We start from the raw sequence: 27,227 nt of genomic DNA on the forward strand, positions 1-27,227 counted from the left end.
CCTAAGTTCCTCTCATGAGTATTGAAATTTGGAGAGGGAAGAGAGTAGAGAAAATTAAGAAAAATATGTAGTGAATTGATGGATGACAATCATTAACTCTCAAATAGTGTTTCTAGGGTTTTCTCTTAGAAACTTTCATTGCAATTTTGTGGGTAATAAGGGTATATATAATATAGGTGAAGTAAAGCTAGAATCATAAACGAAATGAGCTGTTAGAGTGTCTAGCGATTTGCTGGCAAGTTGGCCTACTCGCAAGCCAGACGCCAGCCATTTGGCATTAAAAAATTTCAAATCCTCATGTGCTGCTCACATGTCCTTTGGCGGATTGATCCAGTCGTTAGAGCTCTTTTCTTGAGCGAATATTCACCAACTTGAATTCTAAACATAGTACAATACTTCACCTAAATACAGATATACACTTGAAGAAAATATAAGTAAATTGATACGGAATAAAGCCAAAAAAACAAAGGTAAGAAAAATAACAACTTAACATTTTCCATGTGCCATTTCGAGCCTAATTTTATTTTAAAATGGTTGGCATAACAAGTACATAATCATTCTATAGAAAACTCTTGCTCGTTAAAATCTAACAACCCAACTGACATGACTAAAATATTTCCTCTAAGAACCCCAAGAGGTTGGGTTAGTTGTTCCTAAGACCTCACAATAAATATGAGATTTTGGGTTCGAAACCTCTTACCAGCATCTTGGAGCCACCTTGAAGGATTCCTCCTTGTAATAATATGTGTGTGTGGGATAGGGAGATTGCATACACTCAAAGGAATAGTCAAATACTCGAAAATGTCTAGATACTCTCGTTTGTCCAAAACACACACACACACACACACACACACACACACACACACACACATATATATATATATATATATATATATTTCGAAATGTGATATTGTGATCTCTCAAGTTGATAATTAATTAGTTCAGTGTATATTGTGTGGGTGTGTATTGAGTTCCATATCGGGAATATACTAGGTTAATTTGAGATTTATAAACCATTACAAAGAATCTCAATTATAACCAAATTAGTCCTTTTATGATATAGAACAAATGTGCTTAGCATTTTTCCTTCCATTGTTATGGATAATCCTAAACAGTGATTGGGATTGTACACTTATAGCAACACCATAACATTGACACATTTTTTTCTCTTTAATGACCCCATCATATATTTGTCTTTACCTTCAGAGTCTAATTTATATACAAATAAATCCATAATTTGCCGACAAGAATAAGGGGCAATATAATGAATTAACCAAGCTACATTGTATTAAGTCTAAGTAGTCTTAGATTTTTATAAATGGTTGTGTTTATAACACACAAACTATTTTACACACAACCTAAAAAAACAACTAAATGTGTGTGTGAGATAGGGAGACTGCATACACTCAAAGAATCTCAATTATAACCAAATTAGTCCTTTTATGATATAGCACAAATGTGCTTAGCATTTTTCCTTACATTGTTATGGATAATCCTAAACAGTGATTGGGATTGTACACTTATAGCAACACCATAACATTGACACATTTTTTTCTCTTCAATGACCCCATCATATATTTGTCTTTACTTTCAGAGTCTAATTTATATACAAATAAATCCATAATTTGCCGACAAGAATAAGGGGCAATGCAATGAATTAACCAAGCTACATTGTACTAAGACTAAGTAGTCTTAGATTTTTATAAATGGTTGTATTTATAACACACAAACTGTTTTACACACAACCTAAAAAAACAACTAAGTGTGTGTGTGTGGGATAAGGAGACTGCATACACTCAAAGGAATAGTCAAATACTCGAAAATGTCTAGATACTCTCGTCTGTCCAAAACACACACACACACACACACACACACACACACACACACACACACATATATATATATATATATATATATATATCGGAATGTGATATTGTGATCTCTCAAGTTGGTAATTAATTAGTTGAGTGTATATTGTGTGGGTGTGTATTGAGTTCCATATCGGGAATATACTAGGTTGATTTGAGATTTATAAACAATTACAAGAAATCTCAATTATAACCAAACTAGTCCTTTTATAATATAGCACAAATGTGTTTAGCATTTTTCCTTCCGTTGTTATGGATAATCCTAGACAATGATTGGGATTTATGCTTGTAGCAACACCATAACATTGACACATTTTTTTCTCTTCAATGACCTCATCATATATTTGTCTTTACCTTTAGAGTGTAATTTATATACAAATAAATCCATCATTTGCCGACAAGAATAAGGGGCAATGCAATGAATTAACCAAGCTACATTATATTAAGACTAAGTAGTCTTATATTTTTATAAATGGTTGTGTTTATAACACACAAACAGTTTAACACACAGCCCAAAAAACAACTAAAATTGTGACTTGAAGTCATGATTTTTAAGTATTGAATGACATAATACACATAACATTTTTTACAACAAATTTTATAATTATTGAGTTGGCAAGTTATGATTAATTCTCATATGAACCTATCACAAACACCACTTTATCATCCACCATTAACAAGTTGCCACATTGATAGTTGTAAACTTTTTTGTAAAATATATTAGAGCTTTTCTACAAGTACAATAGAATTTCATAAGATTTTCTCAACAATTTGAGTTATTAGCCAACCCACCATAGGTTAAAATAAATTGAAATAAAATTAAAAATATACATAATACTAGGACTCATCACAAAACAAAAGAAAAATATTGTGAGATTTTGTTTTGTCTTAATCTTTCTCAATATTTTATGACCCCACTCATTGTACGAAATTATATTTTGTATTCTTGGAAATGCGCATAGAAGTGGGGCTTCTTTTTTTTTTTGGATACAAAGAGGAGTTTTATTTAAAAGTAAGACACATTACATATTTACATAGCCAGTAGCGGGGCACTCCCGTGCCAAATTGAAAACCATTCCTGATATACTGCTCATAAACAAAATTCGGGCATGTTTCATACACAAAAATTCTATCTTGTTGTGAACCTTTTTTTTCCCTCCTGTCATATATAGAGGGATTGTTTGAAGGAGGAATGGAATGTTCTCAAAGATCCCAAATCCCACATCATTCCCATTTTTAAATAAGCATCACATCTTCATGGAAGGTCACAACTGTTGTGAGTCATACTCCTTCACCAAAGGTCAACTCTTTGAAGATTTGTATTCTTTCTCAAGGGTTGCATCACATTGCCAAATAATAAAACCATATTGTAAAACAAACCATCCTTTCGTTCGTACCATAAAATACAAAAGGATGTACCGTGTTAAAGGGTAATCACTAATCACCCTCGTTTATTTACAATTGATGATTATTTTTCCTTATTCAGCAAAAATAAAATAAAATAAAATAAAAAATTGATGATTATTTTTACAGAACAAGTTGGGTTTCATATTATTAAGCTACCCCACTCAGACCACACCATCCCTTCTAAAAGTCAAACCTGCCTGTCATCATGTTATGGTTAGTAATAGTATCTTCGTACTTGTTTAATTATTTCTTATAGCAGCCTCACAAGAAACAAGATATGAAACTAAAAGGAATAATAATAAATAAATAAAAAGATATGAAATTAAAAAGAATTTACTTCTGCATTAACATCTACTGAAGAATCTACAACATGACCCATATTATAAATAGGTTTAATTGATAGGACAAATGGTCCCAAGCCGGAAGGAATTCCAAGGCCATATATTAACAAGAAACAACTGCTACATTGATTACTTCTGAATAAAATTAAAGCTATGATTGGCCTTTTGGTCCCAAGCCACATATACACATAGGCAGACACAGCAACAGTAACAGCTGTTGCAACAAATTTCTTCCAATGGAATTCCATGATGCCCAAATTATGTTTTACAAATTGATATCTAAAGTAACCATTTCAAGTACACATAAATAAACCCTTTAACAGCACAGCTCCTTTTCCCTCTTATTATTTTTCCTATTAACCATTAACCATATACCATATACACATTGTTACCCAAAGGAAAAAAAAAAAATTACTAAATGATGCAGATCTGCATTATACTTCAGAGATAAAGAGATTTAAAATCTGAAGCCAAAAAAAAAAAAAAAAAAAAAAAAAAAAAAAAACCCAAGACTTGTAAGATTGGCTATATGAATTTAGGATGGCCTTCTTGAAAGAATTCCAAAATATGCTTGGCCCCCCCAGTTTAAAGTTGTATGCATTACTCAAAAGTTTCCCATTGAGTTGTTACCACAAATGATTCAGAATGCCGCAATGGTTGCTGCTGCTGCAGCCCTTGCATTTGCCCTTTAGACTCCATCTGCCTCATTTGCACATGATGCTTTTGCATTGGTACAGACATTTGCTTGGATGAATTTGCTTGTTGTTGCTGCCATGGGATATTACCTCCACTGCTGCCAGGCTTTGAATAATGCAACTTCATTTTATCGAGAGTTTCGATGTGCTTCTGAACTCTCCTCACCTTTAGGAACCATTCCAAAGTTAATGACCTCATTGGCTTAGTAAGGAATAAGAATTAAAACAATGTGCAACACTAAAGCTTAAGGAGTAATAACAAATCAAATATACCTGCGCCTTTCTCTGCAATTTAAAATCTCCCTCAACACTAACAATTTCATCCAACTTAACTAACTTTGTCATCAACATTTCAGTCAAACTCTCCACATCCATTTTTGTGACTTTCCCACCTCTAGAAACTTTGGCTTCCAAAGCAGTGACCTACCAAATTGCAGTAAAAAAAACGTCAAAAAAAATTTACCCAGTTCCTTTATGAATCCTTTCTATGTTGTTCTGATGTAAAATTTACCTGCCCTGCAATTTTGTCCACTTCCAAACTGATTTCTGCCAAGGATTTTGAGGCCTTTTCAACCTTTGAATTTTTTAGCATCTCAACGCACCTTCTTTCTCTACTTACAATGTCCTCAACAAGCTCGATTTTGGATCCATCTTTCACTCTTGCCGCATCAAGATATGCTTTGGATACTCTCTCCTTGTTCTTGTATATCAGCTTCTGATCAAGAGGGTGCAAGCCAGTAAGTTCTGCCAACATTTTCTTCAAATCCCCTGCAACCCAAAAGATCAATTACCATTAGCAAATCCAATTCCTCTGTAATACTTAAAAACTCAACAAAAATTAAAAATTCAAATTCTTTCAAAATCAAGAATTCTAATTACCAAAGCTTGCTTGGGAACTTATTTGAATTTCATGGCACAAAGAGCCATACTTCACTCTAACTTTAATTGTGGGAATTGAAACAGTGCCTTGATTCATATCACGCTTCTGCACCAACATTCCTCCTGGCCTAATTTCCCATTCCTCAACATTCTGATTGCCTCCACCACCGACAGAGTTGGAAAACATGCTGTCAATATTCTTTGACTTCATTGGCTTCATCTATGTATATATTCTTGGTTCTAATTCCAAATGGCTCAAGATAATAAGAATCTGGTTGAACAGTAAATACCACAAAAAGTTTGAGTCTTTGAGGTCTGTCAAGTTCTTCCCTTGGACTAGAGGCAATCCAGAAAGTGAAGAAAGAATCTTTAGGCCTCTCAAAGTTCTCTTTCTTGTGATATGCAATGGAACCCAGTTGTGAACCACTGAGATAGAACTAGAAGAACATGGTTAGGAAAATCCTTGGACTAAAAATACTAGGCTAAAGTACCATCACAAGAAAATATAAACTTTTGTTTATGTCATTGTAACATCACAGTTTTTAAGTAACTGTTTTCAAAACTAAAAGAGAGAGAGAGAGAGAGAGAGAGAGAATTGAGATCTCAAAGAAGCATAAAGAAGAGAAAGGAAAATGAAAAAGAAAAGTAAAGAAAATGAATGGCCAGCGAGGAAAGCAAGTGAAATTCAAGAATATGTGTAATGTGTATACAAAGAAAGAAAGATAATATGGAAAATATATAGTTAAGGGAAGAGGAGAGACACTAGAATAAATATTTGGCTTCTTACAAGGAAATAAAACAAAACCACATCGGAAGAGATGGAAATAATTTTACATGAAATGTTAAATTCTTTGTAAATATTTTAGTTTAGTGGGTGAAAAAAAAGACGGCAGCAAGAAAAATCAATTTCCATCCTGTCTAAACAAAGGTGATAGATACATGAGTAACAATATAATAATAATACTAATAATAGTCTTTTTTTTATTTTTTTTTTATTTTTTTATAGAGTTTCAACTTAGGGATAGCTATCATTAAACCAAGACATCAATCAGTTTTTTATGTAGGTAGGGATTGAACCTCAAATCTTTTATACAACTATCAAAGACTTTACTAATTGTGTTAACTGGAACCCACCTAATAATAGTCATTTATAAAGCTTTATCCTTCTATCAAACAAATATGAGTTTATATAATATCTCCTGTCATAAAATTTTCAAACATGTTAAACTTTTCAAGTGCATTACATAATTTGCTACATATTTGCACTCTGATATTAACAACTCTATCCCAAACATAATTTTTTTTTTTTTTTTTTTTTTATGTAGATAATAGGATTTTTTTCTTTTTTTATAAGAAGGATTTTTTTTCCTAATAAAAGAAACAATAGAATTTTAATCTATGACTTTCGCTCCACAATTATAACTCTTTAGTTTTTATTAAGACACCAATCAGGTTCCTTTTATGATTATATATATATATATATATATATTAGATGTCAATCCAGAAAGGAATGGACCAAAACACACCGGAAAGAACAAATAAAATAAAAAATAGAAGAAGAAGGAGAGAGAGAGAGAGAGAGAGAGAAGAAAATCTAGTGGGCTATCATTTTCTCCAACTGGAAAGTTTAACTTATGTTGAAAGAGGACAGCTCTGCCTGGAAAAATCTATGGCCAGTTGGCACCGGTCTGGTTGCCTAATGGTCGGGTCTTAGGGAGATTGCTGTCATTTTGTTTATATAAATTCAAAATTAAAAAATTTGGAAAACTATTGTTAAATAATTTTTTAATTCCTTCAAAATAATACCCCTTTCGTCCTTTTATTCAATTTACCATTTCCGTGTAACTATTGGTTGTTTCTTATATAAGACTCATGGTTAAGTCTTTAGAAACAATGCAAGACCTAAGCGGCTAAGCCTATCAAAGATCCTGGTTTACCAACCAAAAAAAAAAAACTAAATAATGAAGGAGAAATGAATTATTATCGTCTCTATAAATTAATATAATATATCCCTGCGTAATGTTGAACAGATATGAAATATCAATATCATTTTAAAAAATTGATTCCAATTAGGTAACAAATACAGTGATTGCACATGCAGTAGCGAGAATTATACCTTAGCCACAACCAGTAATTTGTCTAGTTGAACTGTTAGTGTTGAAGTATTCTTTAATTTCTTACAAAATTAATGAATTTTTTTGGAAATAATAAATTGCTTGTCCATTCCATCTAGTAATAATATTAGACTTAATCTTTCAAGTTTGAACCCCCTCAGAAATTGGAAAATGAATGTGAGATTGTGTGTTCAAATCCCATCACATGGATGAGTAAAATTAACACAGAAAGTATTAGACAAATCTCTCATTGTCTCTGAAAATAGATAGCACTAGTCGCTAACCCGTGCGATGCACAGGAAAACTATTGATAACTTCCCTAATTTAAAAAAAAAAATTAATATCATGGTATAATTTATATACCAAATCAATAAAATCTATTTGTACGTTTTTAAACCCCTTAAAACACATGTTGTTTAACCTAGTTATTTAGCCAAGTGATTACTTAGATAAATTATTCAGATCTAGGTTAATATACTTAAATCATATCATGCAAATAATGCGAAAATATAAAGAACACACGATATGATAACTTAGGAAAACCAAACCGATAAAAAACCTGAAAATGATTTAACCTAACTATCCTCAAGGTAAAAACAGATCCACTATGAAATAATCGAATGTTGTACAATAAGATTTAGACCACTAACATCCTATTGTTACATCGAGTAGAAAACTTACTACCACGACCCTGTGATAGTTCTGAGTTCATGGACTACTTCTTTCCTCGGCCTTTACAACAACTCAAGCTCACTTGCTTGTGACATTGAGACTCCGCTCAAAGGTTTTGGATCTCCTTAGACATTGATCTTGTATGCAGCAACTTCTACAATACTGAAGCTTAAAATTCTTCAAGGAATAACATCGGTAGAAGACATGAGAGAGTTTTTGGGTACAAAACCCTAGATACAAAAGAGACACACTCTTTTCTCTCTGAAAAGCCTTATAAAAACATGCTTAGGGTTTCTTTTATATACTAGTAGTGTTTTACATGAAACCCAATACGTCATATGGGCTTGGGCTGAATTGGAAATTCTGCAGAAAATTAAATATGCATGAGTTTTGATCGATCAAGTCTAATTTTTGATCGATCGAGCCTTGCAGATTTTGTCCAATAAATCTTACAATCACTCGATTCCAATTTTACAATAAATCACACTTCGAGCAAGTCTAAACCTAGACTCTATGTTTTGATCATGGTTTGCCAACATAATACATATTAAAGTTCTAATACATTAGTTCCTAAAGTCTTAGAACCTAACAAACTCCCCCTTTGACAATCTGTGACAAAACACATTACAAAAAGTAAAATGCTCAAAGTAAAACAGCCGAATCAATTATAAAAAGCCCCAATTATAATTCAACCTAACCACTATCTATCAATTCCAAAAGTAGATAACAACCACGATTGAATTAACCTGTAAATTCTTGAAATATTAAACAAACACATAAACGCATATATAGAAAATACAAGTAAACCAAAATAAACAAACTAAAGCAAATAACAAATATGCAAACTAACTCTCCCCCTAAGTTAGATAAATCAAAATATATATATATATATATATATATTCTCCCCCTTTCAAAAACAATTTTATCTCCCCCTAAACAAAACATTTTAAAAACCTTTTTAAACAGGATTCCCACATTTCTTCTATGTCTTTCCCTTTTTGTCATGTATTGACAAAGACAACTCAAATAAAGAGTAAACAGAAAACATACGCAACAAAAATCAAGAGAAAATAGAAAATCAAGGAGGCAAATGAATCCAGCTCTATAGAGAATAGAGGCAACTCTTCCTATGAAGAGCAACAACTCTCTCTAAGAACAACAAAGGTTAAAACAAACTTTTCTCCCCTTATAAAAATAGGAAAAAAAAAAAACAAGTTTTAGGAAAATCAATTTTGGGAAAAATTTAGGAGGTGGGGAAAATAAAGACACATAAGTTGAGGATACACTTTAAAAAAAAAAAAAAAAATTCTCTCTTTCAAGAAAAGCAAACTTGACACTATGTGACCCATAAATAAATGCATGAGAAGAGAAAATATTTGCACATTATTATTCATCATATCTCTTAAGAAAAATATTTTTTGCAGTTCACACATAAAAAATAGCATATACTAAAATATACAAAGGACTCAAAAATTAATCAATCAATTTTTAAATCAAGTTGAGTACACAATTTAGCAAAGTGTATGCATGTTATGTGTGAAAACAATGAGAGATATGACTGCAAACCTGCAAGATGGATACAGAAAACAATGCTATGCATGTGAATCCTAAACACAAATGATGCATGAAAAAAATTTGGTCAAGTACTTAAAAACTGAAAATTTTCAGTTTCAATTGATCGAGCATCGATCGAATACCAATCGAGTTAGGCAGAAGCTAGACTTGAAAATTCTGGAAATTTTCGATTGATCGAAAATCACACTCGATCAATCGAAATTTTGGAAAACTGAAATTTTTTGAAAAACTACAAAATTTTATGCAGAAAACACTCAACCCAAATAATTTCATGAATGAAATGCATGAGAATGAGTTTAAAAGATTTTTAGAAACATGAGTTTTCAACCCAAAAATTCAAAACAAAGATTTTTAATCATCAAAAACACAAATTTTGCCAACCCTTAACCATATTTTGCATCAAACACCATAGAAAACATAATCTTGGATGGCCAAACCAAATTCACGCATAATTTCATGTACTAAGTTTAGTAAAGAATAACTTATGTAGTGTGTGCAACTAGTAATAGCATGAGATACATGTGAGGTGATATGTAAATAGTAATCAATCACAATTTCTACATTATTCATTACATAAGTTTGAAAGTGACTATTACCTAAAGAGTTACATCATATAACTCTCATATCTCCTAGAAAACAAGCTTGTAATCATGTTTTTTTTTTTTTTTTTTTTTTGCCTCATAATATACACACCATTTTTATTTCATTGTGAAATTGTTATTTAAGCCAAACAATGTACATACAAATTTTATTATTAATCCAAGGCTACACCTTATGTTCTTTTTGTGCATGTGCTACACTTTCTCGAGCACAAAATCATATGATATGCACTAAGGTATTCATGATTGGCTAGTAAACAGTGGTGAGATGGTTATTTATGCCTTTCTCTTAGGATTTTTTAGTCCTTATAATCAAAAGCATATGACTTCAAAATCAAGATTATGTGATCAAAAACTATAAACAACTCTCACACAACATGCACTACATAACTAAAACTAGCAAAGTGCAGAAAAATAAATTCATCCAAGCTAAATAAGGTACGCAGGCATGTTATGTCAAGATTAATATGGCCAACCTCAACTATAAATCCATGATATGTAATGCAAAAGAAATAAAAATCTTTTTGGTTTCAAAAAATTTTATGACCAAAACTCAAAGCACACATTAAGCTAAATGATTAAAAATGCACATGTAATGCATGACAGCACTTAACTAAGCTATAGATGGTACACAAACAAGAAATATCAATTTCTTAAATAACCCATGAGTACATGTACAAACTAGTGCATACACAAAATCAAAAATAGCTTAGCACTTATATAACACATACTATTCAAGTATCTTCACAATGTCAAGCATGTTCTAAATCAAGAGAGAGAGATTATAACTCATGTAATCCTCAAAACAAATAAAACAAGACATAAAATAAAATATTTTTGTCTTTTTGAAATTTTTCAATGTTTTTGGATTTTTTTTTTTAAACAAAACAACCTAAGAAAAGAAAACAACCAAAAACTAAAAGAAAACATGTCCACAATTAATTGAAAGAATTAAATCAAGGACAAGTAAACAATACTCACCATAGAGAATCTTTTCTTACCCATATAGCACAAGTCTTCGACTTTGTAGGTAAAAATCCATGAGAAGCAGAACGCATCTGAGGAATTACATCAATTTTCTGAGAAAGACTGAAATCCTGCAAATTCCTTTTACAAGCCAACAAGCTCAAATTTTTCAAAAGAATATGAAACAATTTATATGGACTTATGGCAGGAGAAATATCATCACAAATTCTAAACTGAAACACAGAATGCTTAAATTTCAATTTATGACAATTAGGACGAATGTGACTAGAAACACCACAAAAGTGATAAACAGGAACAAATTTAAGAACATCAGTATTCCTAACAACAAATCTAGTCTCATATTTCGGTTTTTGCCTCAACAAAGAACAATTTGGTCTAATATGACCAACAACACCACAAAGGTGACAGGTAGTGTAATACCTTAACCTAGTTACATAATTAATTTTATAGGTTTATATGCTTGTTATTATCTAAATTACTTTTAAGTGCATTAAGTTTTGATATTGTGATATTATAAAACATATATGCTCTTTTAATGTTATGGAAAGAAGTTTATAAAGGTAAAGGCTTATATGTAAAATTATATTATTGTTTGGGCCTTTTTAGAATATAGAATTATGGGGGGGTGAAAAGTATAAATGCTAAAAGTTGAAAAGGTGGGTCATGATCTTTTCTTTCCTTAGCATCACACGTGCCCCACCCCAAAAATCCATTTCCTTTATCTTCTTTTGCTGCACCAGAAAGTTCAGCTCTTCTTTCTCTATTCCTTTTTCTTTGTTCTTGTTTCTTTCTTCTTCCTTTACTCTTACACAGCAGCACCTCTCTCTTTCTCTCACCGAAACAAGAGACATCTCTCTCTAAAGAAGAAATTGAAAGAGTAACACTAAAGTTTTAGCTTCAAAATTTGTGGGTAAGTAATTAAAACTTCATCTGATTTTGTGTATTTTGATAGTATAATTGTTTTGTTTATTTTTACTTCTTTATTCTCTAATCTGATTTTAGAAGCTGAACTTGTGATTCTGTTTTAGTAATTTCAAAGATTGACCATCTTATGGTCTATTGGATGCTTATTAACGTATTTTGATATATATAGTATATGTATAAAAATACCCAATTGAAATGAAGGCCAATTGCATTTAGTTGATGATTTTGTAAGAATATATGCTGAAACTGTCACTATGAAAAATTTGATGTTTACAACAAGAAAAATTTGTATTAAATCATTTTCTATGAATTAGGATGCTAGGAGTATTTTTTATGAATTCTAAGACACACATGGTTATTATGGAGGTGGTCTCACAGCATTTTGATGAATATAAAAATAATGGTTTAATTTCTAAGTTGTAAGAAATTCTGTTAGGACAGATTTGAGCATGTTTCCTTGTATGATTTTAATAAATCATGGTTTTATGCTTTGGCTTTGAAATTGTTATGGTATATACTAAACATCTAGGAAAGTGGTTTTGTAAAATTTCATGACATTTGGATGTGTATAGACAGCCCATTTATATTTTATAAATGGGGCATATGCAACTGAAATGAGCAGTGAACAACATATGCTACACCTGACTTTGAGGATTTAATTCTCAAGTTATGGTGAATTTTTTGAGCTATAATTTAATATGATTATCCTTTGGTATGTGTCTTGGTTTCTCTATGGTTTTGGTACATAATGTGTTTGATGAATGTATCATGTGCTTTGGGAAACATTGTGTGATGGAAATTAAGATTTTCTTGAGTTTGAGAGTTAGGTTATAATTCATGTATAAGTTTAAATACTTAGGAAGATTTCATCGGTAATAAGTTTTGGCCTTTCATTTAGGTGACGAGAACGAGAACATGGGCACTTGAGTTCCTCTTGTACAAACCTCTCGCGTCTTCTGTTTTCAGTTGAGGGATATATGACATGTGCGTTTAATAAGTATTAAAATTGTTTAGAAAATTATTATGCATTAAAACCTTTTAATTAGAGATATTACATATAAGCATGATTTAAGTAAAATATATGCTCTTGAGTTGTTCAATCTTATATACATGATAATTTTAGCATATTGATACTATTATTTATATCACGAACATAATATTTAAAAATGAAGTAGATATACTACTGTTGTGAAACATTTACGTAAAAGCAAAGTTATCAGAAAAATATAGTTTTCAAATATTTCATTGTTATGATTTAAACTCAACCAGTAGGGGTTATAGTACTTGTATTTCCATAGAGATTCTGATTGGCCATTAAAAGTGGGATTGGCTCTGCTACACCCACCCTTGTTGGTAACGGCCAACTTGTGGAGGATACCAACCTACCCCCATGGTTGAAGATATGTATTATGATATGATCCCGAGATTTCCTAACATTGTGGGGAATGCTGGATGCTTGACACTTTGTACTGGAAGCCTCTCAAAGTTGTGACAGACTTATAATTGGATTAACTAATATGTATTATAAATGACCTATTAAGTTATTTGGAAATTATAAGAAAATTATGATGATAAGAAAGGTATGTTGAATGTGTTATAAGTCTTATGAGAAGTTATGATAAAGTATTTTACAGTCTATTCAAAGATAAGATTACTGAATTATGTTTAAGTTCCTTATTATGTCCTTTTATTATTACATGAAAGGAAAATGAAGTATTTTTACCTGAAAGTTCATAAGTTATTTTAAGAACAATGTGAATAGTATGAATGCTATTTTATCAAAGTTGGCATATACATAAAATATTTGATTTATATGCACTCTTATTAAAGGCCCATGAAGCTTAAAACCTTCTTGAGTTTCGCAGCTCACCTAATATATTTCAGTGCACAGGTTCTTCCTGGAAGTAACGAGAGTATTAGAGGTGGCAAGGATTCTGTGATTCTCGTTTGTTAGAATGTATAGTTTTTTTTTTTTTTGTATAATAGTTTAGCTCTTTTGTTGTATAGGAGAAATCAAGATGTACTTGATCTTTGAGCACAGATGTAATTCTGAACCTTAGTTTGTTTTGAACCCCAATTGTATATCTTTGGGGTTAGGTTTGTAATAAGAGTTTTGCTAAACATTTAGCTATGTAATATTTGCACGAATACCTGACGTTTTAGCCAAGTAGTAATCTTCCAAGTTCTAGTGAAATGAAGTTTCAAGGTTTTTATCATTTTTGTATATTGTGGTTTTTATGCAAGAAATAAGCAAGAATACAAGAAACAATTATTGATAAGATCCTTCAGTTTAGGTTGGTTCGTGTTAGTATTGAGGTAAACTTGATATTAACATGCCACTCATACTCTAAATTTTGGAGTACAAGTTTGGGTCGTGACAAGTAGGAACAAAAACATATTTCTTTTGCACACTAGCAGTAGGTTTAGACTTAGATTTAGAAATCTCAGTGTCTACATCAGAACTTTTACCTTTGTTTATCTTAGTAAAATAAGTCTTTTCTTTATTATTCCTCTTGAAATGAGGGATATAAACTTTTTCAGCTTTAGGCTTAAAAGAAACATAAATACTTCTGTTATTAACAGCAGACTTGGTACTAGTCAAATTTTCAATTTTAGCTTTAGATTCAATTAACTCTTTGTTGAGGTTTAAAAAATCATAACACCAAAGCCCAAAAATAGCACAATGGACCAACCCCATAGAAAGTAATATTAAAAGAGTTGAGCTCACCACAAGGGAAAAAGATGGTAAGCCCAAAAGATTTAAAGCCCAAAACCCATGAAGGGACAGGCCTTAGGGCCCATGAAACGAAGGGAGGAAAGAAAAAAGCCCAGCCTATCCAGAATCAGTCCAGTGAAATAACTGGGCCGGGATACCTAGAGGTTGCCAGAGGCTTGGGATCCTCGGGACGTGAAGCACAGCTAAAGTGAGATTGAGACAACATAAAAGGGGTGCCACAAAACACAAGAAACGAAGAGAAGATATGTCCTTCTTAAACATCCAGTGGTGCAGCAAAGAACCAAAAGGTTTGGAAAGTAACAATTCATGAACAAAAGGCTAGTACCTCGGGAAACCTAGGAAAAAAAGAACCATAAGGGGAAGTAGCTAGGAAAACCTTCACCTTGATAGAGATGGATTCGGCTCACTTAGGAAAAATGACAAAAAGGAAAGACAGCAAAAAGCTGAGTCTGAAAAGGTAAGGTTTAGAAGCCTTGAAAGATGAGAGATTGAAGGTCAGCCCTCCAAGGACACCCCAGAATGGAAAGTCAGTAAAAGGCTTTTAGGGAAACGGTACAAAAAGAAGAAAACTATGAGAAATAAGAAAAGAACCAGTCATCAGATTGGCTGGCACAATAGGGGCTCTAGTACGTAGGGAGCCAATGAGGAGAATTAGTGGTACCTCGGAGCCCTAGAATGACACTATAAAAGGGGAAACAGCCAACATTGAAGGAGCATTTAGCAATAAGAAATCACAACAGAATCATTGAGAAAACTCTGTCAAAAACTCAAAGAAAGTAGGAAAATATCGCCCAATATCCCAAAAACAGTCACTATAGAACATACTTGGATTTAAAGGGATTCAAACATTGCAAGTCTTAGAAGCTTAGATAGCCATTTAAATCTGTAATTTTTGAGCTTATTTGGACCTTATAACACGTCTTAGTGAGCACATTGTAATCCATAATTAAGAAAAATAATGAAATATTTCATTCAGATTTGAGGATTCTTAACAGTTATTTCGTGTGTTTCTTTATTACATTGTTTTCCTTTGCTGCTTTTCTTGCTGTTCAATACATATATTATTGCTTGCTAGTATGTACGTATTGTAGGATTCTTGTTCTGTGCACCACGTGGTTTGTAAACAGCCTATTTAGTTGCAGTGAACCAAGCCCAATCTCTTCAAACTACAACAAGAGGGCCCGAGGTCCTCGCTTCAGCTTGGGCCTGGACACTGTCCAAAAAAGGGACTCTGTCCAAAAAAGGGACTCTCACACTCTTGTTCCAAGCTTTTCATCTTCTCATCTTGAGAGGAAATTTGATTTCTCAAAAATTCATTCTTTTTATTAGATTCATCTAATTAAACAACCATTTCCTCCTTTTCAAGATTAGCCAATTTTAAATCTTCCTTAAATTTCTTAGCAATTTTCTAAGCACCTTCAGTTTAGGTTGGTTCGTGTTAGTATTGAGGTAAACTTGATATTAACATGCTAATCATGCTCTAAATTCTGGAGTACAAGTTTGGGTTATGACAGGTAGGCACAAAAACATATTTCTTTTGCACACTAGTAGTAGGTTTAGACTTAGGTTTAGAAGTTTCAGTGTTTATATCATAAATTTTACCTTTGTCTAACCTAGCAAAATAAGGTTTTTTTTTTTTTTTTATTATTATTCCTCTTAAAAGGAGGGATATAAACTTTTTCAGTTTTAGGCTTAAGAGAAACAGAAATACTTCTATTATCAACAGCAGGCTTGGTACTAGTCAAATTTTCAATTTTAGCTTTAGATTCAACTAACTCTTGCTCCAAGCTTTTCATCTTTTCATCTTGAGAGGAAATTTGATTTCTCAAAAAATTCATTTTTTTCATTAGATTCATCAAATCTAACAACCAATTCCTTTTTTTCAAGATTAGCCAATTTTAACTCTTCCTTGAATTTCTTAGCAATTTTCATAGATTTCAATAATTCCTTACGGAGAGTTTCACAGGCATCAATAAGATCAATAGTGTTCTTTTTATTCAAAGCATCACAATCAAAAACAGTAAGACACTTAAAATTATCCATGATAACGAATATCAAGGATCAACTCTAGGTATAATAACCTAAATCAAGAGTTAACCCGCTCTGATACCACATGTACGTTTTTAGACCCCTTAAATCACAAGTTGTTTAATCTAGTTATTTAGTCAAGTGATTACTTAGATAAATTATTCAGATCTAGATTAACACACTCAAATCATATCATGTAAATAATGTAGAAATATAAAGAACACACAATATGATAACCCAGGAAAACCAAACTGGTAAAAAACCTGGGGAGGATTTAGCCTAGCTATTCTCAAGGTAAAAACAAATCCACTATGAAAGAATTAAAGTTTGTACAATAAGACTTAAACCACTAACATCCTATTGCTACCTCGAGTAGAAAACTTACTACCACGACCCCATGATAGCTCCGAGTCCACGAACTATTTCTTTCCTTGGCCTTTACAACAACACAAGCTAACCTGCTTGTGACATTGAGACTCCACTCAAAGGTTTTGGATCTCCTTAGACATTAATCTTGTATGCAGCAACTTCTACAACACCGAAGCTTAAGATTCTTCAAGGAATAACACCGGTAGAAGACATGAGAGAGTTTTTGTGTACAAAACCCTAGATACAAAACAGACACTCTTCTCTCTTTGAAAAGCCTTATAAAAATGTGCTTAGGGTTTCTTTTATATACTAGTAGTGTTTTACTTGAAACCTAATATGTCATATGGGCTTAGGCTGAATTGGAAATTCTGCAGAAAATTAAATTTGCACGAGTTTCGATTGATCGAGTTTAATTTTCGATCGGTCGAGCCTTGCAAATACCAAAATGAAGTCGTTTAATGCAATCTTTTTTAAATTAAGTCATTAAAATTACAGCAAATGACTTATAGCAAGATCCTTTAGAAAACCAATTCTAAACAGTTCAAAGCTTCCAAAATTTGAAACTTTCATGTTTCTTCTAGATTAGATAACTATAAGTTAGGCTGATTATACTCTTTTGGTAGTATTGCCTGGCAGATCTACTATACAAGCATTACAATGGTTCCAAATCAACCCTTTAGTATTCTATCATCAAAGTGGAATTTGGCCGGTAGCTTCGAAAAGAATTTGATTTGTAAAGGAGGCCACCTACCATTATTCGGGTCGATTTCAAAGACAGAAATCAATCAAGAGCATTTATGAATATAATAAGTCTAGAGGATAATTCAGTGATATAACAATAGGGGAAGTGGCAGCATAAGTAACATCTAAATGCATCTTATAGGGAGTAACAATTAGCATAGCTGCTCCTTTTGGAATCTGGATCAAACATATCTTTGGAGCTCTACAAACCATTTTAAATCATAATCATATCATTGAAAAAATTATAACATTATAAGAAGAAACTCAAGTTGTTTTACTTACACACCCAATGGTATTGGTCCACTCATTGAAATAAGACCCAAATACCATAGACAGATAAAAAAGAAATAAATATAGCTCAAAATATCAATGTCATAAAAAATTTGTGAAAAATAAAAATTATGCAATAAACAAAAAAAAAAAAAAAAAAACCAAATTACCAAACAAAGCAAGATGCTTATCCTATCAAAAAAAAAAAAAAAAAAAAAAAAGAAGCAAGATGCTTATTCACAAATCTATTGGATTGAATAATCTGCATAAAAGATAAGCAATGAAAATCAAATAGAATACCATAGGGCATAGACATATCTTAGTAGAAAGAACATAAAGAAAACGGTTATTAGAAGAAAAAAAAATAATAACAACAAAGCTATAGTTCATTGCTTTGTTAAATCTCTACCTAAAAAAAATATCAACCAAAACCTATAAAGTAATCCACAATTGGCAAATTAACAAATCAAAACTCACTCTTTTTTTGGATAGGTAATCAAAGATTTATTGCATAAAAAAGGGTATCATGTTCACAATAGTTAACACTCTGAACATTAACAAAGCAAAACTCATAGTTCACCAATGTATCTAAAAAAACCCCTTCACAACTGATTGTGCTTCAATTTACTTTTGCTTCATTTTTTTTTTTTTCCTCAACACCCAAACAGATGCTCAATTAAAATTTTGAGAATATAATCCAACATGCCAAACCTAGCCTTTATAGTGGAACTTTAAACAAAGGAATAACTCAATGTGTGGCTTTTTGAAAGGCCACACATTTATAAATAGTTGTTACTTATCTAACTCTCTCACGAGAACCTCTATTTTTAATAAGATCATCAAGTGACATATCCAATACAATAGCCATAAAATCAGTAGCCAAACTAATAGTCTTCGAGAGAGAAATGTGAACCTATAAAAGGAAAGAAATGAGAATAATTATTAATAGTGTTACTATAAAAAATTAGGCATTTAAGGATTGAAGTGGAATGTGTGTGTATACTGCCAAGACACAAAGAAATAAGAAGGCAACAACACAAATCACTTCACTACCATTTCATTACACAAATCCAATATTCATCATTTGCACACCATGAATATTGAAGCTTCAAGGGAATCATCAAAGTAATAGATCAACGTGAACTGGACAGACCAATTTTATTATTGATTCATGTACCTGTTAAAGTCTATCATACATCCCATTCACCTTAAGATTTTTAATGAGATCCCACCCATTGGGTTTTCTACAAAACCTAATGAATATATCAAAAATTCTAAAAGCAAAACATTCCCATAAAACCACAATACATAGTTTAGTTGCAAACAGAATGTAACAAACCATTTAAAAACAAAAACCCAATACAAATTTTCTCAATTGAGTCTAATTTTACAAATTTTGAAAACCAAAACAACATAAAAAGCATATTATGATCCATTTAACAGACAAAAAATCAATTGAAAGATCTAAACTTATATGTATATTATAACTCAAACCCAAAGAGACAACAAAAACAAGGGTAGGTATATAAGAGAGAGAATTAGATCAAACATGTATTTCTATTTTTGCTTACTTTGAGATTGAATTCCAAGACTGAAACTTAAAATCCAGAATTCCAACAACAAAAACACACAAAAACCTCTTTATCTAACAGATTAGAAAATAGAAAATCAAAATTTTTGTATATAAAATCAGAATTTTTGTTTTTTTATAGAGCAGAGTTTTGATCGCTTACCGTTGCCAGGAAGAGATTGTCTCAGATGGGAGTGGTGACCAAGGAAAAGGATTTGCATCTAAGGTTTTCAGCTTTGGGGTTTCCTGCGTATTCTATTGCATACTCCAATCATGTTTCCAAGCTGAGTTTGTGTTTGTGTCTAACGCTTTTTTTTTTTTTTTAAAGATAAGCATCCGATCAAATGGGAGTGGAGACAAAGAAGAACGATTTGGGTCTAGGGTTTTCAGTTTTGGGGTTTCCTACGTATTCTATTGTAAACTCCAATCATGTTTTCAAGCTGAGTTTGTGTTTGTGTCTAATGCTTTTTCTTTTTCTTTTTTTAAGATAAGCATCCAATTTTGTTTTTGAGTGAAAAGAGTTTTTAATTTTATTTTTTAAATTTATCAAAAAATATTTTATTAATATTGTGCTGACATGAAAAATTGTGAGAGTTTCAAAAGTTTCGATTATATATATATATATATATATATAGATTATACCAATTTGGCAACATATAATCATAATGTAATATTCCACGCAATCATTTATAGATACTGTAAGGGCTGGATTTGCTCCCAAAGCCCAAATGGATGGTCAATAGCCCAAATAACCCAAAACAATGAATTTGTTAGAGAGTGGGCTTGAAACTGAACTTTCAATGAGTTAGGTGGATAACAATCACAGTAGGTTAGTTATTACTGGAAAAAATAAAGCAAATAATTTTGAACAAGAAAAGTTCTCCTCGGCCAAGTTTGAGGAAGGTCTGTTTTTATATATTGCTCTAATACTTATACAAAATTACAGTTCTTAAGTATACAGTGATTTCTCTCCAGATTTTTTGATCATCCTCTTTGTAATGGGGCTCTTCTCTTTTATTTTCCCCCCTTTCTTTCATCTCAGCCCTCCATGTGTAGGTCAGATTGCTAATCGTCTTGATACATGTCCCATTAGCACCTTCTTGAAGTCTTTGGGGGTAGCTGTAAGGTTGAAAGTTACTGTTCAGATATCACTTCCACATTAATGCGGCCAGGGGATTAGATGCAGAGCATTCAATGTGGTGGTAGCAACTTTCTTCTCAGATATTTCTCAACTCTCTTTTGTCTCATCCCTCTCTGATGTTTATCATTCCAAGCAAGATTGTCTATTGCCCTATTCTTGATGGATGGTCAGACCTTTAATGTAACACCCCAACCCAACTTTATAGTTAACCTATGTGTTCAAGTGGTTAATTATTATTTTAAGTCACTTACTTTCTAAAATTAATATAAGAATATTTAATAAGCATATTATATTATATAATGTCATTGAATAAGAATTGCCATGATTATAAATAATTGAATGGCTATTTGTATTATGAATATATACTTAGTATTATCTTAATTAGTTTAAATGCATAAGGCTTTAATATTTTGATGTTATAAAACATTCATGCACTTTTTGTTGAAAATCTGGTTTTGCATCTCATACAAAACACACAACGGAAGCAACAAACACGAATCTACTTCATTCATGAGAGATAACATGTAACCTTGAATTCTAGAACAAAGAATAAAAAGCGTACATTGATGCAGTGAATTTCAAAGCCAAGACTTGAGAATACCTTTAATCTTCATCTCAATTCCATATGGTGCCCGAGAAGAATGGTCTTTTAATCAGTCTCTTTGTACGTTGATTCTCAAAAAAAAATCTTCTTCTCATTGTAGAGAAAAACTATTTTCTTTTCTTTTCATCATACGTACATTCTAACTACCTTGGTAGTTACTTTATTTAATAACTCTTATTAAATAAAAATTGATTATTTAGTTGGGTTAGCCTTTTGGGCCTACCCAATTGGGCTTTAATTTATGGCTTGAGATAGGACCAAAGGGAACAAATAAGACTTTAACTCCAATGAGCCTTGGGCTTTTCTATCAACTCTTGACAAGTCCAAAGTTACCATTAATTATATTTAATACCATTATATAAATATAATTGCACTCTAGGTCTTATTAATAAATTATATCCCAAAACTCTAATAATATCATTTGACCCCTCCATGAAATATCCATAGTGAACAAAGTCATAATAAATTGTCACTTTGTAAACAACTATTTTATCCTTGAGTATCTGGTTTAATCTTTTAGTTATTCACATTTATTGAAATCCAATTTCAATAAATATAAGTTTTAGTAAATCCTTACTAAAATGGTCGCCCTGAATAACCAGTTCCCATTAAACTTATCTCAAGGGGATATTTCGTGTCTCTACAAAAGAGATTATGGATTCTATCTTGAGAATATGTGTTCCCTCAACACTGCATGTGGTTGCCCAACATAATGAGGTTTTAATCGTAAATATTAGATCTCACTCTTGATATATCAAAGTAACCTATATTTCATGATCAAGTCCACTACCCTCTCAGGATTAAGAGTCTATGAAATTAGAAGTCGTGAGATTAATTATTCAAGTGACAGTTGTTGATTGAATAATTAATCTCACAGCGGTCCAGTTCAATATGTCTTAACTCTTAAGACATATCAACACATCAACTAGAAGTCTCCACTTCCATGATCAAGACAAATCATCTTAGTTGATGTGTTATAGTCTTCGCAGATGAAACGCCCAATTTCATTACCAACTACGAATTATGTTTTGAGTTTACAAGGAACTTGTGATTTATATCTTCTGTAACTTATTCACATAAATCACATACAATGCATCTCAAGGACTAAGATAATGTCCTATTAGTTCATTAATAAATAGTCTCATATAATTAAACAATTTAATTATTTATGACATGCCAATAAATTGGATTTTAGGGCATAAACCCCAACACTTTTAACGTTATGGAAAGAAGTTTATAAAGATAAATGTTTATATGTAAAGTTATTTTATAGTTTGGGACTTTATAAAATATAAGTTTGTGAGGGGGGTGTTAAGTAATTTCAAAAGTTACAAAGGTGACTCATCAACACTTTTCCCTTAGCAATGCACGTGCCTCACCCAAGTTATTTTCCTTGACTTCTTTGCTACACTAGAAACTTCCTTGATTCTTCTTTCTTTGTTCCTTTGTTTTCTGCTTTCTATGTTCTTATCGGCAACACCTTATCTCTTCTTTGACTCTCTTAAAGCAACTAGATCAATCAAGAACTCTCTCCCTCTCATACTCCCGGGTCCAACATCAAAAGAAAGAAAAACTCTAAACTCTTCTCTCCCTCTCACACCTACAGGTCCAACAGCAACAAGAAGTTTCTTTCAATTCTTCTCAAACTCTTGTTTCCAACTTGAAGTTAGAGTGATTCTAGCTCTATCACTCCAAGAATCTGTGTCTAGGGTAAGGGGAAAATGTAATTCTTTTAGTTTATTGTCCATTTTAAAATTAAGTGATGGTTGTATGAATTTGTATATGGGTGTGTTGGAATTTAGAAATTGTTGATTGCCTGAATATGAAGTGAGTCATCGCTTATGCTTGCATGTACTCCTAGATAATAGACAAAAATAAAATCTGTTGTTATGGGTAAGTGTTAAAATGAGTAAAATAGCTAGATAAACTTTATGGAATTGCTAATTGAGGCGCTGAATGAGTAGTTGATTCAGTAATTGAAGGTTGTTGAGAGTTAGTTCATGAACTTGGTAAGAGTTGAACTCATTAGTTAATCTGTTTGGTCATCATAAATCCTGTATTTTTCTAGGACAGCTATGGATAAAAAGTTTGTTGGAGATTATTATATAATATGTCCAGTATGTGCATTAAATTTCATATGAAAAATACCATCATTTGATAATATTTTGTGAATTTACAAGAAAATGTTGCAAAGCTGTCACTGTGACAGATTCTGTGTTTACACATGATAAATTATGTATTAAATTATATACAATGAATTTTGATGCTAGGGATATTTCTTATGAAATCTAAGATACATATGGTTGTAATGGAAGTGATCTCACAGCATTTGGATTAATATAAAAATAATTGTTTATTTTCTAAGTTGCATCAAATTCTGTCTGGACAGATTTGAGCATGCTGGCTTTTATGATTTTTAATAAATCATGGCTTTATGGTTTGACTCTGGAATTGATATGTTATTTACTAGATATCCAGAGGAGTGGCTCTGTAAAATTTCATGAAAATTGGATGTGAATTGATAACCCATTTGTATTTTATAAGTGAAGTTTATGCTGCTGGAATAAAACAGTGAACAGTAAGGGACATGCCTAACTTTGAGGATTTAATTCTAAAGTTAGGTTGAATGATCTGAGCTGTAAATTAATATGCTCATTTTTTGGAATGTCTAGATCATAGATAAATTTTGTATAACTTGGTTCAAGGTTTAGTACTCAAAGTAGGGGTTCTAAACCATTCTATTGCTTTTTCATGTTGCTATCTTGCTCAACGTGTTGTATGCTGCCATGTAAGCGTATATGGTTACATGACCATGCTTAAAGGATTTTATGTTTATGCATACATTATTACCCTAATCTCAAAGCACCTTTTGAAATCAAGTTGGCTCTTCTAGAGAAATGATATAAATATGAGAATGATGATTTTTCTTTAGTTTGGTATATCATTTGTTGATGTGTACATAATATGTTTGTGAGAACCTTGTTGAGGTGGGGTTAGGATTTTCTTGATTCTAAGAGATAGGTTTTGAGATGAATGTGTAAGTTCATAATAAATAATGATTGATAATAATAAGTTTTGATATTTGGTTTAGGTGTTACCATCCCCCAGGTCTGATCTCCTTCGACTTTAGGCTCTCAGTTCCTCTTCTTTCAGGTAAGGGATAAGTTATATGAGTATTTGGTAAGTCATGAGATTATTTTAAAGTGCATTATGCATTAAAAGGTTTTTGATTAGAGATATGACATATAATCATGTTTCAAACAAAGATATGTTCGTGAGTTCTCGAAACCTTATGTATATAATTTAAGCATATTGATGCTATTACTAATTTCACAAACATGATGTTTAAAGAAAATAATGGAAATGCTTTTATTATGAAATGTTATGTAAACTATGAATTTCAGTATGATGTATAAATATGAAATGTTTTCGGGTTATGTCCTCTAGTTAGGGCTGTCCAATCCACCCAGCCACCCACCCAAACCTCCCAACCCACCCGAGCCCGAGCCGCCGCCACCCGATCCGACGTCTCCAGTGGTCAGACGCGGGTCCGAACTCTCTAACCCGACCCCACGCGGGTCGGTTGCCAATTTTACCTTTCAAAACACGTGACACCCAACCCGAACCAAAAATAATCATCCTTTCCGGCAAAATATTACGAATTTTGGACCAAATCCGGCGAGATCCTTCGAGATCCGGTGACGTTCTGGTGTTCCCCCGCTCTGATTTGGCCATCCTTGGTCTTCCTTCACTCAGATCCGGTGTTATTTGCTCAGATTCACTCAAATCCGGCCAAGATCTACTCTCCTCCTTCGCTCAGATTTGCTCAAATCCGGCGGTATTGGGTTAGATCTGACTTAGATCTACACAATTCCGACTATTCTTGGTTAGATTAGGCTCCGATCTACTCAAATCCGATGATAATCCATTAGATCCGATCGGCCTTCAACTTAGATCGACGAAGATGATCTTCTCCTCCGCTCGCCATCGCTTATCATGGGACTCGATCAACTCGACCGTTCGCTCCCCTAAGCCCCGCCGACTCGACCCATGGTGGTCGGCGGTCAGTTGCGGGTTTGTTTTTGTTCCACCCGACCTGAACGGGTTGAGTCCGGGTTGGGCACAAACCCAACCAGACCCGACCCATGGACACCCCTACCTCTGGTGATCTAAACCCAGCCAGTAAGGGTTAAATTACTGGTTTTCTATGGAAAATATTATCTGATTGGCCATTAAAAGTGGGACTGGCTCTACTGTACCCGCCTTTGTGGGTTATTGTCAACTTGTGGAGAATGCCAACCGACCCTCATGGTTAAAGATATGTATTATCAAATATGGACTAACCAATATTTTATTTATGAATAGCTATATTATGTTATTAATCATGAGAGAATGATTTTGTTTAAATGTATTGTGAAAAGTTAAAAGCTCTCATGAAAAAAAGAAGTTTCTGATGAAAAGAAAAGTTTTTCTTAAAAGATAAAAGTTTCTGAAGTTTTGTTGTGCTTTAAAGATAAAGAATCTGATGAAAAGGTTTTAGTGTTCTATAAAGATAAAACTTCTGATGAAAGTACAAGGTTATGTTAAAAAGTTATTAGATATCTGTTCTTTATGAAACGTTAAGTTTTATGACTATGAAAGTTATAATATTTTACAATAAGAACTTTATGAAGAAAAGTTTTGTTATTCTTTAAGATGTTTCTAGTTCAAGACAAAGTTACCAATTATCTGATTTAAGTTACAATGATTATTTATTAATGAGAATATATATATATATATATATATGTGTGTGTGTGTGTGTGTGTGTGTATGTGTATGTGTATGTGTGTGTATATATATATGTATATATATATGTGTGTGTGTGTGTGTGTGTGTGTGTGTATGTATGTATGTATGTATGTATATGATTTTAAATAATCAATATTATATTTGGTGACTTTGTAAGAAATGAAAGAAGTTCAATCCGAAAGGTTTTGGTAATATTATTTTGATAAGAAAAAGGTGAACAATTATTTTCGTATAAAGAGCGTATAAATTATTATTATCAGTAGTATAAAATACTATGCATGAAAAGATTTCTCCTATCTGAATATTTATAAAATGAAATGATTTGATTTATATGCATTCTTATTAAATTCTTGTGTATCTTACCCTTACTGAGCTGGGTAGGTCACCCCTTCCACTCTTTCAGTCGACAGGTTTTAGTTTGGAGCAAATTGAGCCTTGGTCGAGTTTTGGAAGGAGCTAGTTTTAGTTTTAAAAGTATAGATCCCAAATTAACAATTTGATGTTTAGTTTTGTAGTATTATGTATTTTAGGTTTTAATAAAAGTTGTATACCTTAAAGTATTAAGAGATGTATTATGTGAAATTTAGAATTTGAGTAACTGGTGGATTATATTATTCTTTGAGTACAATGTAGATGTTCTGAATGTCAAATGAAAAGTTATATTATTTAAGTAAAGAAACAAGAATGAAAAGAAAGAGGGAAATTTTTGTAAAAGTTAAGTTGGTTCTTGTTAATATCAGGTGTAAGCTTGATATTAGCATGCTAGTCATGGTCACAAACCCAAGTATCGAGTTTGGGGCGTGACATTTGACCTCTACTCGGCTTAGTCGATGAGGTATTTCTCCTCGAACAACATCTCCTGCTCATTGTGACCAGACTTCTTCCACAGCCCATTAATTTGTATGCCTTCGCTAGAAT

The 27,227-nt window shown here is 32.2% G+C and overlaps 1 protein-coding gene across 1 annotated transcript; it reads right to left on the bottom strand.

Moving 5' to 3' along the window:
* Positions 1 to 3,719: 3,719 nt before the first annotated feature.
* On the bottom strand, positions 3,720 to 5,888 carry LOC115969962 (BAG family molecular chaperone regulator 1-like). Its single transcript, XM_031089606.1, has 4 exons — positions 5,191 to 5,888; positions 4,823 to 5,079; positions 4,585 to 4,734; positions 3,720 to 4,477 (listed from the first exon to the last, which is right to left on the bottom strand). Exons 1-4 carry the CDS (start codon positions 5,408 to 5,410, stop codon positions 4,217 to 4,219), a joined length of 888 nt encoding a protein of 295 aa, XP_030945466.1. The 5' UTR covers positions 5,411 to 5,888; the 3' UTR covers positions 3,720 to 4,216.
* Between the last annotated feature and the right edge of the window lie 21,339 nt (positions 5,889 to 27,227).

The sequence above is a fragment of the Quercus lobata genome, chromosome 12 (genome assembly GCF_001633185.2).
Source record: "Quercus lobata isolate SW786 chromosome 12, ValleyOak3.0 Primary Assembly, whole genome shotgun sequence".
Taxonomy (NCBI): domain Eukaryota; kingdom Viridiplantae; phylum Streptophyta; class Magnoliopsida; order Fagales; family Fagaceae; genus Quercus; species Quercus lobata.